At 50.0% G+C, this 16,266-nt stretch overlaps 1 protein-coding gene across 2 annotated transcripts in view; it reads left to right on the forward strand.

The window, feature by feature from the left end:
• pdlim1 (PDZ and LIM domain 1 (elfin)) overlaps positions 1–16,266 on the forward strand; it is a 205,650-nt gene that overhangs the window by 107,593 nt on the left and 81,791 nt on the right. The window contains exons 5-6 of one of the 2 annotated variants that reach the window (XM_041176307.1): positions 194–499; positions 5,867–6,018. In XM_041176307.1, the coding sequence (XP_041032241.1) occupies positions 194–499; positions 5,867–6,018 (458 nt within the window). The remainder of the gene's footprint in view (positions 1–193; positions 500–5,866; positions 6,019–16,266) is intronic. The other variant, XM_041176308.1, reaches the window with a different exon arrangement.

Here is a 16,266-nt window from a genome sequence, read left to right on the forward strand (position 1 = left end):
ATCCTGGTGACAACACTGACTTTGAAGTTGCTTCCTGAAATGTGTGAAAAAGGTTTTGCTGACAAATTAATACTTATTAAAGTCCTGACGGTGAAATCTCTCTTTTTTCATCATCATGCTTTATGAAATCATTCATCTGTTTTCTTCAAAATCCATCCATTCTTAAATTAAAAAAAAACATTTTACACTCTAGTCCCCTGTCTCCTACTGGGCTCTTTAAAGCTCCCATTGCTACAGTCTATGCTCCTTCTCCCTCTTGCTCTCCATCAGCATTATACAGAAGGCACAGCACCTCCTCCATCCCCAGCCAGCTTAGGGTTGGGCCCGAGGAGTTGAAGCAAGCAGCCCAGTACTGCCCAGCAGGTCACATGGAGGTGGATGTGCCAGGGCTGCGAGTGCTCCACACTCAGTTTAACTCTCCTCTGCAGCTTTATTCTCAGCAAAACATTGTGGACAGTTTGCAGGGACAGATCTCAACAGTAAGCCCTTCTGCTATCAGGTAATAAGCTCTCCATTCCATGTTCTTGTGTGTGTGTCCTTTGCTGCACGCTTGCACGTCACTCCAGCCTGAGCTTTTGCATGCTTTTTGTCTTTTGATTTCATTTGGGCCAGGATAATCTCAGCATGTCACGGGCGGAGAGGAAGGATTGAACTACACTTTTACATGGATACCCCATTGTAGAGGAATCAAACTCCCCACCCGTCCCTTACATAGTATGTACAGTACAGAGACAGGCTACCTCTGCTGGTGTTTGTGCTTCACATAAGCTTCAACATATCCTTCCAATCCTTTCTCCCTCACGTTTTTATCTCGCTTCCCCTTCAAAGCATCTCTGCTATTTGCCTCAACCACCCTTTGCCGGAGTGAGTTCCACATTCGCACCACCCTCTGTGTCTGAGTCATCACCTTCCTGCCTCCCAAATACAATTATTATTGAAGGACTAGAAATTACTGACCTTCCTTTTGAAGGTCAACAAGGGTGAAGAGAAGTTGAAAGTGGAGATGTTGGGATTTGCGAGCCCTGCAGCTCAATCCTACGCTTTCCTATATAGATGTGCGAGTGCCTTAGGAGGACCTGAGGGCTGAGAGAGACTGGAAGGATTGGCAGGCTGGTTATTCCTAACCCAGTTTCCCTGTTTGAGCATGGGTCATTCTGACTTGAGATGATAGTGTAAGAGATGTGATTTTGATCGTATATTGAACACCACTGAAATACTGAAAGGAAAATGGGGAAGAGGTACAAGAACCAATATTACATACTTTATGCTATTATCGCCTACAGTCAAAATGACTCCCAGAGCATTGCCAAAGTGGGAGATGCCAGGTTAAGTCTTGCCCAGAACTCTCTCATTCTGCAAGTGTCACAATTTCCCATTCACATTTTGCTGATGGTGCCTGTACTGATGTGAAAGTGTGCATCCTTCAAGTCACCAGGAGCTGCTTCATGGAGAGATTTTGCATTTTATCTGTCTGACTTTCCAGATGTTTATTCATTTTGTCGGCATATTATAGAATAATCTGTGTACCACTGCTTTTGCTATTCGTTTTTTAAATGTGCTGGCAATTTCCATTAAACGATCAGCTATTGACGAATGGATGAATTTGCAGGATCTGTTATAATACTGGCCGCTCATAGCAGCAGAACCTCAGACAGCTCTCTGTTCTGCATTGAGTTAGCTTGACCTCAGCAATGACTAATGTCAATGCTGCTGGACTAGGAAGTGGACAAACTTATTGCTGCCTGGCGATACCTGCCAACGATTGGTTACTATTATTGATGCCCAGAGCTCAGGTGAGCACAAGATTGGACCGGGCTGTGATGCCTCCCATTTTTTTGTTTTTATTCATCTACAGGATGTGGGTGTCGCTGGCTGGGCCCAGCATTTATTGCCCCTCCCTAATTGCCCTTGAGAAGGTGGTGGTGAGCTGCCTTCTTGAACCACTGCAGTCCATGTGTTGTAGGTACACCCACAGCGCTGTTAGGGAGGGAGTTCCAAGAGTTTGACCCAGTGACAGTGAAGGAACAATGACATATCTCCAAGTCAGGATGGTGAGTGGCTTGGAGGGGAGTTGGAAGATGCTGGCTAAGGAGGCTTGGTGAAATCCTGCATGGCAGAATTGGCTAATGCTACTCACCATCTGAATGACACATGAACTCATGCAGGTTATGCGAGAGCGGGTGCCCAGCTCCCAAGGAAACACACCCTGGGAAAGTTTTCTGAGTTTCCTTAACATCCATATTGAATATAAATCAGCAATATCAATGTGCAGACTCCTTCACAGCTTTATACATTGTGAGCTTTAGCCTTAAATGTTTATTAGATTTTGTCTTCCCTGTGGTTTTATTGTTGACCTTCTGTCATTCAGAACTGAGACAGACAGAGTGAGAGTTTTGAAACCCGTGCTTAGAGCCGTGTGATCAACTGGTCAGAAATTTGCCAACCAGTCTGAAAATTCGAAGACATTCTCTTCTGCACGTCAAAATTCTGATGCAGAAAATGGGAGTGATTCCTGTAGAAAGGGAGAAATTGCTTCTCTGATTCCCTTTCTCTGATGGGTTTTGATCTCTCCTCATACATTATTCCTTAAGAACAGGTGAAGCGTGGAGATTGGCTGCTTTACCTCCTCCCTTTAATTACAATTTCCACTTCCCGTTTATTTTCCCCAGTCTTCTGCATTGGCTCATGATGGCACGAGCACCACTGGCTCTGGGTTCTTGGCCTCAGTGACCATTGTATTGTGCGTGAATTGAGTCTGTGTGAAGCCGTTGGCTATCTGGTCATTGGAGGTGGTAGCATCATAATGGAGCCCAATCCTTTCTTCACCTGAAGTCCCCCTGCATGAACTTTCCAGCCAGTATCACTGGACTACAATCAGCACCAGAAATCTAGCTCAGTACAGAGTCTAGCTGCTCTAGAAATTCACTGGTTTCAACCTGGGACGTCTCACAATGATAATCTGCATGTTGTTCCCTTCTCTCCAGTCCAGGCTCACTTGTAGTAATGTCCATCCCCAGTTCAGGGTGATCTCACTCAGCACAGTCCATTAATCAAGTTACCATGGCACAGCTTTCACACTGACCACTGCACAGAGTTGCCCTTCACTTCACAATGTCACTGTGGTGAGAGTGGGGGATTGTGGTTGGGGTTTCACAGCCGAGCTGGGGTAGGAAGTACAGAAATGCTGGACCGAAGCAGTAAAGGGAACTCACCTAAGGCACATTGCCGGAGGAGTTTCGAGGGAGCTTCGTTCTGCACCAAACTCCAACATACCTAACATGGGAGAGCTCAAAGCTGACTCTGGAGGCTGAATGTTTAGTTAGGATTCAGGTGAAATTCTGGTTTAGCAGGGTTTGGCAATTAGTGGCCAGGGTGCACTCTCACCATCCAATTAAGGGTGGCCGGGGGACTCCCAAGGCCGGAGGATCAGGCCGAGCAACAATAACACGTCACGGCCCCACCAACCGAGGTGGGAGCTGCCGGTGCCGGAAAGGGAGCTGGGCAGCAAGGCAGGGTTGGGGTGGGGGTTGGGAGCGGTGACGACTCTGTCAAATTTTCAATTTAAAAAGGCCGCAGCTGTCAGGCCATCATCATGGGGGCGGGGGGGCAACCCCTCTACAGCAGCTGCAACGGGCATGGAGCGGGGGCGGGGGGAGGTCCCTAGTGGGATGAAATAGGACTTGTTCCCCCCCCCACCTCATTGTGCGCACACAATTCCTCCACCAGGTGGGTGCATCCATCGCCTGGAGGGGGTCTCGAGCCACGGGAGGGGGTCCTCAGGCTGACTGGAAAATTCCAGTTGGCCTCTGTTGAGTGGCCTTAATAAATTATTAGCGTAATAGGTTACTCACCACTTGTGGGTGGGTAACCACCACCCCCCGACACAACCCCCGCCCCACCCCGCTCTGCCCAAAATGAAAATGGCCCAGAAGATCTGGCACCACCAACGCCAATTGTCCAGCGTCCTGTCTCCGATAGGAATCCAAATTTCGACCCTGGGTGTCCAAAAAGGAAGCTATCCCTTTCTCCAGCACGAAGCTCCCTTCCCTGGATGAACATGAAACAGGAATTAATTGAAAAAAAGACCCTCAGTGCTGTAAGTGTAGAAGTGGGGTTGATGAGCTGTGGTTACTAAATGATTCCTTCATTCCTCAAACCTGTGCTGTTCCCAAGGCTCCCGCTGGATCCAGATTGGATTTGGAAAACTAGCAATGATTGAAAATAAGAAAAGCCTCCTAGGTTCACTGGTTCGATCAAAGCTCTGGGAATGTTTGGGATTTCAGGACCAAGCCAGACGTGGCCTGGGTTACAGAAGGGAGGAAGATAGAAATGAGCTGGGTTTCCCACTATCGATTACTGCCCCAGCTGGGAATTCCTCGTGTGCACTACACAGTCGAATAGCTCACGCACCATGCTCACACATGAAGAGAGGCCATTTGGGTGCAATACTGGGAGATTGTCATCAGCCATAAAGTCATACCCCAGCAAGCACAAAGAGAGGAGGAAGGGAGTTAAAACTGGGAAGAGAGAAATTTTTTAAAAGTGAACAACTAGTTCACCTGCCTTTGTTGAATCGAATTACATCAGATTCTTATAGCACAATTCAGCCGCTTGTCCCTGTGCCAGTATCACACTCCTGAGATTCAGGACACTGAGCGTAAGAGCACTTTCTAAACAAGATATATTAGAGGCAGTCTCTCCCTGTCAGATCCATAACTGCTGAAGTGAGTAGTTTAAGATCATTGTAACTCCTTTCACATCAGATGTAATGACTGAAAAATCATCCCAACATTCTGGACTGAATTTGAACTCAATTCTCGAAGTGGTAAGCTTCTGTGTCTGTCCTGTTTAAAATAAAATCTCTTCAATCAGTTTGGATGAGGGAACCATTGCAGTAATGATATCCCCTACAACAAGATGATTTGGTTAGAGAATTTTACCAGTCTGTTTTAAATGTTTCTTGGAAATAGACACTTTAGCATGTTGAAATATTCTTTTAATATTCTCATCACTAGAAGGGAAGTGTGTCATGCAATCCACTCCTAGTTTCACTTTTGCTTTTGAGTGAAGCACACACATGTGCCTTGTCTAAATAAATGAACCCACAACCTGTTTACCCAATCCCTTATGAGTGATTGGTGCCTTTATATCATTATAAAAAACACAACATGGTGAAGGAAACATAATCCATTTCTAATTTAAAGAGGAAGAGAACTGAATTGAGTTATATAGCGGCTGTAAGAGTAACAAATCTCAGCCAGAGAGACAAATCCCAGACGATTAAACATCTCATGTTCCATCAACCAGCGAATAAAACTCAAATTTATTACATCACTGTGTCGGCCAGTGAGTTGGAGATGTGGCAGGACTTACAGCCAATCTATTTTATAGCAAATAGTGTCTATTTTAACAGCACACTATAGCAAACAGTCCACAGAGTCTACTTAAGAAGAGTCTCTATGGACAACAGCAGACAGGGCTCATGACCGAAACCATAGCAACTTCTCCTGATAAAATCAGAGTGATTTCTCCAGCAAAATTCAGCAAGTGGAAGATAGTTAAATAATAGATATGTTGTGCGTAAAATCAATCCTATTCACTTATAGCAGTGTGGGTCTCTAGGCACGGGATTCACCTAATCAGCTCCATTGTGGCAGAAATTCTGGTGTCACTCTATGTAGCCAACAAAAATTAGCCAACTTGAGCACAGGTTTGCAATCACCCTTTACTATTGTGCCCTGCATTGTGTGATTTCGAGCTGAGCGCATGGGGAAAGATTTGTATTTTTTCAGAGCCCCAATGACCATTAAATTTAATCTGATGTCTCGATCATCTGGATTGTCTTTTGCTTCTATCCCACATTCAGTTTGGAACCAGTGAAACAGCCATACAAACCAGTGGTAGATACGGAGTCTGAAGTTTACAAAATGTTGCAAGATAACCAGGAACCGGAGGAGCCGCCCAGGCAGTCGGCCTCGTTTCGGGTACTGCAGGAGATCCTGGAATGTGAGGGCAATGGTAGGATCACGACACAATGAGACGAGCTATACCCTCAGACCACACGCCCTCTTGTGGCACTGACTTGGCTTGTATTCCTTGGGGTATACAAGATTGAGGGGATTCTGATTTGAGCTGTTTGAAATGTTAAAAGGATTCACCAGGATAGATACGAAGGAATTATTATTACCGTTGTTGGGGAAGTCAAAAATGAGGAGTTCTGTCAAAATCTGAGATAATCTTAAACCGAAAGCTGGGCTCTTCAACAGGGTAATTAGGAAGCACAAAAATAGCTGCCAGGAAACTCCAGGGAATTTCCTTTCCTTTATGGGATGTGGGCATCACCAGTATTTGTTGCCCATCCCTAATTGCCCTTGAACTGGTTATTTGCTAGGCCATTTCAGAGGTCAGTTAAAAGTCACACAGTTGCTTGAGTCACATGTAGGCCAGACCAGGTAAGGATAGCAGATTTCCTTCCCTTGAAGGCATTAGTGAACCAGATGGGTTTTTACAACAATTGATGATCATAGTCACTATTGCTTTTAATGCCAGATTTTATTAAGTGAATTTAAACTCCACCAGCTACCATAGCAGGATTTGAATCTGTTCCTCCCAAAGGATTCACCTGGGCCTCTGGATCACTAGTCCAGTGATATTACCACTACACCACCACCTCCCCGATTAAAGATTAACCTCTCAGACTGAAGGGCAAAATACTGTGGATGCTGGAAAGCTGAAGCCAAAACAGAAAAAGGAAAAAAATCGGCAGGTCTAGCAGCAGCTATGTAGAGAGAAAAACAGAATTAAACACTTCTGACAAAGGCCATAAGCCTGAAACGTTAGCTCCTCAATCTCCTAGACACTGCTCCAGCAAACCAGGGCATAAATCGTAGGAGCCTTAAAAAAGACACTTGTGCACCTCAATGATTTTCTTCTAATACTTTTATTTATTAGTTACAAACATTTTAGAGATGGGGACTATATGACTAATGGGAAATTTGGAGGTGGCAGGTCATTTGGTGAAAGCTTCAGGAATACATACATCCAGAGTTGGCAACCCTACAAATTGGTGGCAGAATTCTCTTCCCTCAGAAGATTGTGGGTCAGTTGGAGATTTCAAGATTGGAATCAATAGATTTCTGATTGTTAAGGGTGTAAAGGGATATGGCCCAAAGGTGGGTAAATGGAGTTGAAGTACAGATCAGCATGATCTAATGGAGGAAGAGGCTCAGGAGTCGGATGGCCTATTCCTGCTGCCCTGTCACTCAGAATATGCCATTAGTGAAGGGTATATGATACCAGTGATGTGCACAGTGGGTGGGATTTATTTTTACTTCATTCAAGCTTGCACTATTTTTCACAAAGTGGAGGCAAGTTTGGAGTGATCAAATCTAGAATCGCAGGATGGTGATTGGGCAATAAAGACCATGAGATGCCAGGTTCCAGTCCTGGTCTCTGCTAAAATAATGGATCTCAGCTGAGTCAGGAAGTGGGGCATCACAATTGCCCTCAGTGCCCCTCCCGAGTTAGGGAAGGGTAATTCGACCAGGCTATCTGCTCCTAATGACTGTCCAGTACTCTGAATGGGAAGTTGGTGATGGGTGAGAGCAGCCTGTGATGCTTCTCAAAGTTAGACAGTCTTGAGGTTGTCCCACAAGGGGAATCATCCTCACAGCAGCTACCCTGACAAGCCCCCTCAGAATCTTATGTTTCAATAAGATCACCTCTCATTCTTCTAAACTCCTATGGATATAGGCCCAACCTGCTCAACCTTTCTTCATAATCAACCCCTCCATCCCAGGAATCAGCTGAGGGAACCTTCTCTGAACTGCTTCCAATGCAAGTATTTCCCCCTTTAAGTAAGGAGACCAAAACTGTACACAGTACTGTAGGTGCCGTCTCACCAATGCCCTGTACAGTTGTAACAAGACTTCATTACTTTCATACTCCATCCACCTTGTATTAATGGCCAAGATTCTGTCTACCTTCCTAATTACTTGCTGTTACTGCGCGTTAACTTTTTGTGATTCATGTACAAGGACACCCAGATCCCTCTTTACTGCAGCATTCTGTAGTCTCTCTCCATTTAAATAATGTTCTGTTTTTCTATTCTTCCTGCCAAAGTGGACAACTTACTTGTTTATCCCCTGCTTTAAAGTGCTTCACATCCAATAATTCAAATAATGCAGTCGTGCTTTGCAGGCAAGTACAGGGCAGCTAATTTATACACAACAAGATCTCAGAATGTTAAATGAGATGAATGAGCAGTTAATCCATTGTTGATGGATGGTTTGAAGGAAGAATGTTGATTGGAGAAACTAGGAGAACTCCTTGTTCATCAGTGCCAAGTGACACCACCCAAACAGACTAAAGAATCTTTGGTTTAAAGTCTGATTTGAAAGAGGGCACCTGTGACAGTGCAGCACACCCTCAGGACTGCACTGAAGTAGATTGGATCCCAGACACAGTGAGTTGGACAAGTTTGACAGACTGAAGTGATAGAAGGTCTAATCACCAAACTAACAAAACCAATCAGACAGCAGGACTGGGATAAATAGAAACAGCAGTGGAGTGTCTGTCTGATGGAGATCACTGGGGTAGGGGAGTGACTGTTGGAGATCACTGGGGTAGGGAGTGACTGTCTGATGGAGATCACTGGTGTAGGGGAGTGACTGTCTGATGGAGATCACTGGGATAGGGAGTGACTGTCTGATGGAGATCACTGGTGTAGGGGAGTGACTGTCTGATGGAAATCACTGGAGTAGGAAGTGACTGTCTGATGGAGATCACTGGGGCAGGGAGTGACTGTCTGTTGGAGATCACTGGGGCGGGGAGTGACTGTCTGATGGAGATCACTGGTGTAGGGGAGTGACTGTCTGATGGAGATCACTGGTGTAGGGGAGTGACTGTCTGATGGAGATCACTGGGGCAGGAAGTGACTGTCTGATGGAGATCACTGGGGCAGGGAGTGACTGTTGGAGATCACTGGAGCATGGAGTGACTGATGGAGATCACTGGGGCAGGGAGTGACTGTCTGATGGAGATCACTGGGGTAGGGAGTGACTGTCTGATGGAGATCACTGGGGCAGGGAGTTACTGTTGGAGATCACTGGGGCAGGGAGTGACTGTCTGTTGGAGATCACTGGGGCAGGGAGTGACTGTCTGTTGGAGATCACTGGGGCAGGGAGTGACTGTCTGATGAAGATCACTGGTGTAGGGGAGTGACTGTCTGATGGAGATCACTGGGGCAGGGAGTGACTGTCTGATGGAGATCGCTGGGGCAGGGAGTGACTGTCTGATGGAGATCACTGGTGTAGGGGAGTGACTGTCTGATGGAGATCACTGGGGCAGGAAGTGACTGTCTGATGGAGATCACTGGGGCAGGGAGTGACTGCTGGAGATCACTGGGGCAGGGAGTGACTGATGGAGATCACTGGGGCAGGGAGTAACTGTCTGATGGAGATCACTGGGGTAGGGAGTGACTGTCTGATAGAGATCACTGGGGCAGGGAGTTACTGTTGGAGATCACTGGGGCAGGGAGTGACTGTCTGATGGAGATCACTGGGGCAGGGAGTGACTGTCTGATAGAGATCACTAGGGCAGGGAGTGACTGTCTGATGGAGATCACTAGGGCAGGGAGTGACTGTCTGATGGAGATCACTGGGGAAGGGAGTGACTGTCTGATGGAGATCACTAGGGCACGGAGTGACTGTCTGATGGAGATCACTGGGGCAGGGAGTGACTGTCTGATGGAGATCACTGGGGCAGGGAGTGACTGATGAAGATCACTGGGGCAGGGAGTGACTGTCTGTTGGAGATCACTGGGGTAGCGAGTGACTGTCTTTTGGAGATCACTGGGGCAGGGAGTGACTGTCTGATGGAGATCACTGGGGCAGGGAGTGACTGTCTGATGGAGATCACTGGGGCAGGGAGTGACTGTCTGACGGAGATCACTGGGGCAGGGAGTGACTGTCTGATGGAGATCACTGTGGCAGGGAGTGACTGATGGTGATCACTGGGGCAGGGAGTGACTGTCTGATGGAGATCACTGGGGCAGGGAGTGACTCTCTGATGGAGATCACTGGGGTAGGGAGTGACTGTCTGTTGGAGATCACTGGTGCAGGGAGTGACTGTCTGATGGAGATCACTGGGACAGGGAGTGACTGTCTGATGGAGATCACTGGGGCAGGGAGTGACTGTTGGAGATCACTGGGACAGGGAGTGACTGTCTGATGGAGGTCATGGGGCAGGGAGTGACTGTTGGAGATCACTGGGGCAGCGAGTGACTGTCTGATGGTGATCACTGGGGCAGGGAGTGACTGTTGGAGATCACTGGGGCAGGGACTGACTGTCTGATGGAGGTCAATGGGGCAAGGGGTGACTGTTGGAGATCACTGGGGCAGGGAGTGACTGTCTGATGGAGATCACTGGGGCAGGGAGTGACTGTTGGAGATCACTGGGCTAGGGAGTGACTTTCTGATGGAGATCACTGGGGTAGGGAGTGACTTTCTGATGGAGATCACTGGGGTAGGGAGTGACTGATGGAGATCACTGGTGTGGGGGAGTGACTGTCTGATGGAGATCACTGGGGCAGGGAGTGACTGTTGGAGATCACTGGGGCAGGGAGTGACTGTCTGATGGAGATCACTGGGGCAGGGAGTGACTGTCTGATGGAGATCACTGGGGCAGGGAGTGACTGTTGGAGATCACTGAGGCAGGGAGTGACTGTCTGATGGAGATCACTGGGGCAGGGAGTGACTGTCTGATGGAGATCACTGGGGCAGTGAGTGACTGTCTGATGGAGATCACTGAGGCAGGGAGTGACTGTCTGATGGAGATCACTGGGACAGGGAGTGACTGTCTGATGGAGATCACTGGGACAGGGAGTGACTGATGGAGATCACTGGGGCAGGGAGTGACTGTCTGATGGAGATCACTGGGACAGGGAGTGACTGTCTGATGGAGATCACTGGGGCAGGAAGTCACCATCTGATGGAGATCACTGAGGCAGGGAGTGACTGTCTGTTGGAGATCACTGGGGTAGCGATTGACTGATGGAGATCACTGGTGTAGGGGAGTGACTGTCTGATGGAGATCACTGGGGTAGCGAGTGACTGATGGAGATCACTGGTGTAGGGGAGTGACTGTTGGAGATCACTGGGGTAGGGAGTGACTGATGGAGATCACTGGTGTAGGGGGGTGACTGTCTGATGGAGATCACTGGGGCAGGGAGTGACTGTTGGAGATCACTGGGGCAGGGAGTGACTGTCTGATGGAGATCACTGGGGCAGGGAGTGACTGTCTGATGGAGATCACTGGGGCAGGGAGTGACTGTTGGAGATCATTGGGGCAGGGAGTGACTGTCTGATGGAGATCACTGGGGCAGTGAGTGACTGATGGAGATCACTGAGGCAGGGAGTGACTGTCTGATGGAGATCACTGGGACAGGGAGTGACTGTCTGATGGAGATCACTGGGGCAGGAAGTCACCATCTGATGGAGATCACTGAGGCAGGGAGTGACTGTCTGTTGGAGATCACTGGGGTAGGGAGTGACTGTCTGATGGAGATCACTGGGGTAGCGAGTGACTGATGGAGATCACTGGTGTAGGGGAGTGACTGTCTGATGGAGATCACTGGGGTAGCGAGTGACTGATGGAGATCACTGGTGTAGGGGAGTGACTGTTGGAGATCACTGGGGTAGGGAGTGACTGATGGAGATCACTGGTGTAGGGGGGTGACTGTCTGATGGAGATCACTGGGGCAGGGAGTGACTGTTGGAGATCACTGGGGCAGGGAGTGACTGTCTGATGGAGATCACTGGGGCAGGGAGTGACTGTCTGATGGAGATCACTGGGGCAGGGAGTGACTGTTGGAGATCATTGGGGCAGGGAGTGACTGTCTGATGGAGATCACTGGGGCAGTGAGTGACTGATGGAGATCACTGAGGCAGGGAGTGACTGATGGAGATCACTGGGACAGGGAGTGACTGTCTGATGGAGATCACTGGGACAGGGAGTGACTGATGGAGATCACTGGGGCAGGGAGTGACTGTCTGATGGAGATCACTGGGACAGGGAGTGACTGATGGAGATCACTGGGGCAGGAAGTGACCATCTGATGGAGATTACTGAGGCAGGGAGTGACTGTCTGTTGGAGATCACTGGGGTAGGGAGTGACTGTCTGATGGAGATCACTGGGGTAGCGAGTGACTGTTGGAGATCACTGGTGTAGGGGAGTGACTGTTGGAGATCACTGGGGTAGGGAGTGACTGATGGAGATCACTGGTGTAGGGGGGTGACTGTCTGATGGAGATCATTGGGGTAGGGGAGTGACTGTCTGATGGAGATCACTGGGGTAGGGAGTAAATGTCTGATGGAGATTACTGGGGCAGGGAGTGACTGTCTGTTGGAGATCACTGGAGCAGGGAGTGACTGTCTGATGGAGATCACTGGGGCAGGGAGTGTCTGACGGAGAAAGCTGTGGTAGGGGAATGTCTCATGGTGATCACTGGGGCAGGGAGTGACTGTTGGAGATCACTGGGGCAGGGAGTGACTGTTGGAGATCACTGGGGCAGGGAGTGACTGTTGGAGATCACTGGGGCAGGGAGTGTCTGATGGAGATCACTGGGGTGGGGAGTGACTGTCTGATGGAGATCACTGGAGTGGGGAGTGACGGTCTGTTGGAGATCACTGGGGCAGGGAGTGACTGTCTGATGGAGATCACTGGTGTAGGGGAGTGACTGTCTGATGGAGATCACTGGGGCAGGAAGTGACTGTCTGATGGAGATCACTGGGGCAGGGAGTGACTGTTGGAGATCACTGGAGCATGGAGTGACTGATGGAGATCACTGGGGCAGGGAGTGACTGTCTGATGGAGATCACTGGGGTAGGGAGTGACTGTCTGATGGAGATCACTGGGGCAGGGAGTTACTGTTGGAGATCACTGGGGCAGGGAGTGACTGTCTGTTGGAGATCACTGGGGCAGGGAGTGACTGTCTGATGGAGATCACTGGGGCAGGGAGTGACTGTCTGATGAAGATCACTGGTGTAGGGGAGTGACTGTCTGATGGAGATCACTGGGGCAGGGAGTGACTGTCTGATGGAGATCACTGGGGCAGGGAGTGACTGTCTGATGGAGATCACTGGTGTAGGGGAGTGACTGTCTGATGGAGATCACTGGGGCAGGAAGTGACTGTCTGATGGAGATCACTGGGGCAGGGAGTGACTGCTGGAGATCACTGGGGCAGGGAGTGACTGATGGAGATCACTGGGGCAGGGAGTAACTGTCTGATGGAGATCACTGGGGTAGGGAGTGACTGTCTGATAGAGATCACTGGGGCAGGGAGTTACTGTTGGAGATCACTGGGGCAGGGAGTGACTGTCTGATGGAGATCACTGGGGCAGGGAGTGACTGTCTGATAGAGATCACTAGGGCAGGGAGTGACTGTCTGATGGAGATCACTAGGGCAGGGAGTGACTGTCTGATGGATATCACTGGGGAAGGGAGTGACTGTCTGATGGAGATCACTAGGGCACGGAGTGACTGTCTGATGGAGATCACTGGGGCAGGGAGTGACTGTCTGATGGTGATCACTGGGGCAGGGAGTGACTGATGAAGATCACTGGGGCAGGGAGTGACTGTCTGTTGGAGATCACTGGGGTAGCGAGTGACTGTCTTTTGGAGATCACTGGGGCAGGGAGTGACTGTCTTTTGGAGATCACTGGGGCAGGGAGTGACTGTCTGATGGAGATCACTGGGGCAGGGAGTGACTGTCTGATGGAGATCACTGGGGCAGGGAGTGACTGTCTGACGGAGATCACTGGGGCAGGGAGTGACTGTCTGATGGAGATCACTGTGGCAGGGAGTGACTGATGGAGATCACTGGGGCAGGGAGTGACTGTCTGATGGAGATCACTGGGGCAGGGAGTGACTCTCTGATGGAGATCACTGGGGTAGGGAGTGACTGTCTGTTGGAGATCACTGGTGCAGGGAGTGACTGTCTGATGGAGATCACTGGGAGAGGGAGTGACTGTCTGATGGAGATCACTGGGGCAGGGAGTGACTGTTGGAGATCACTGGGACAGGGAGTGACTGTCTGATGGAGGTCATGGGGCAGGGAGTGACTGTTGGAGATCACTGGGGCAGCGAGTGACTGTCTGATGGTGATCACTGGGGCAGGGAGTGACTGTTGGAGATCACTGGGGCAGGGACTGACTGTCTGATGGCGGTCAATGGGGCAAGGGGTGACTGTTGGAGATCACTGGGGCAGGGAGTGACTGTCTGATGGAGATCACTGGGGCAGGGAGTGACTTTCTGATGGAGATCACTGGGGTAGGGAGTGACTGATGGAGATCACTGGTGTGGGGGAGTGACTGTCTGATGGAGATCACTGGGGCAGGGAGTGACTGTTGGAGATCACTGGGGCAGGGAGTGACTGTCTGATGGAGATCACTGGGGCAGGGAGTGACTGTCTGATGGAGATCACTGGGGCAGGGAGTGACTGTTGGAGATCACTGGGGCAGGGAGTTTCTGTCTGATGGAGATCACTGGGGCAGGGAGTGACTGTCTGATGGAGATCACTGGGGCAGTGAGTGACTGATGGAGATCACTGAGGCAGGGAGTGACTGTCTGATGGAGATCACTGGGACAGGGAGTGACTGTCTGATGGAGATCACTGGGACAGGGAGTGACTGATGGAGATCACTGGGGCAGGGAGTGACTGTCTGATGGAGATCACTGGGACAGGGAGTGACTGTCTGATGGAGATCACTGGGGCAGGAAGTCACCATCTGATGGAGATCACTGAGGCAGGGAGTGACTGTCTGTTGGAGATCACTGGGGTAGGGAGTGACTGTCTGATGGAGATCACTGGGGTAGCGAGTGACTGATGGAGATCACTGGTGTAGGGGAGTGACTGTTGGAGATCACTGGGGTAGGGAGTGACTGATGGAGATCACTGGTGTAGGGGGGTGACTGTCTGATGGAGATCATTGGGGCAGGAGAGTGACTGTCTGATGGAGATCACTGGGGTAGGGAGTAAATGTCTGATGGAGATCATTGGGGCAGGGGAGTGACTGTCTGATGGAGATCACTGGGGTAGGGAGTAAATGTCTGATGGAGATCACTGGGGCAGGGAGTGACTGTCTGTTGGAGATCACTGGAGCAGGGAGTGACTGATGGAGATCACTGGGGCAGGGAGTGTCTGACGGAGAAAGCTGGGGTAGGGGAATGTCTCATGGTGATCACTGGGGCAGGGAGTGACTGTTGGAGATCACTGGGGCAGGGAGTGACTGTCTGATGGAGGTCATGGGGCAGGGAGTGACTGTTGGAGATCACTGGGGCAGCGAGTGACTGTCTGATGGAGATCACTGGGGCAGGGAGTGACTGTTGGAGATCACTGGGGCAGGGAGTGACTGTCTGATGGAGGTCACTGGGGCAGGGAGTGACTGTTGGAGATCACTGGGGCAGGGAGTGACTGTCTGATGGAGATCACTGGGGCAGGGAGTGACTGTTGGAGATCACTGGGGTAGGGAGTGACTTTCTGATGGAGATCACTGGGGTAGGGAGTGACTGATGGAGATCACGGGTGTAGGGGAGTGACTGTCTGATGGAGATCACTGGGGCAGGGAGTGTCTGTCTGATGGAGATCACTGGGACAGGGAGTGACTGTCTGATGGAGATCACTGGGACAGGGAGTGACTGATGGAGATCACTGGGGCAGGGAGTGACTGTCTGATGGAGATCACTGGGACAGGGAGTGACTGTCTGATGGAGATCACTGGGGCAGGAAGTGACCATCTGATGGAGATCACTGAGGCAGGGAGTGACTGTCTGTTGGAGATCACTGGGATAGGGAGTGACTTTCTGATGGAGATCACTGGGGTAGGGAGTGACTGATGGAGATCACTGGTGTAGGGGAGTGACTGTCTGATGGAGATCACTGGGGCAGGGAGTGACTGTTGGAGATCACTGGGGCAGGGATTGACTGTCTGATGGAGATCACTGGGGCAGGGAGTGACTGTCTGATGGAGATCACTGGGGCAGGGAGTGACTGTCTGATGGAGATCACTGGGGCAGGGAGTGACTGTCTGATGGCGATCACTGGGACAGGGAGTGACTGTCTGATGGAGATCACTGGGACAGGGAGTGACTGATGGAGATCACTGGGGCAGGGAGTGACTGTCTGATGGAGATCACTGGGACAGGGAGTGACTGTCTGATGGAGATCACTGGGGTAGGAAGTGACCATCTGATGGAGATCACTGAGG

This window comes from Carcharodon carcharias, chromosome 28 (assembly GCF_017639515.1).
Source record: "Carcharodon carcharias isolate sCarCar2 chromosome 28, sCarCar2.pri, whole genome shotgun sequence".
Taxonomy (NCBI): Eukaryota; Metazoa; Chordata; class Chondrichthyes; order Lamniformes; family Lamnidae; genus Carcharodon; species Carcharodon carcharias.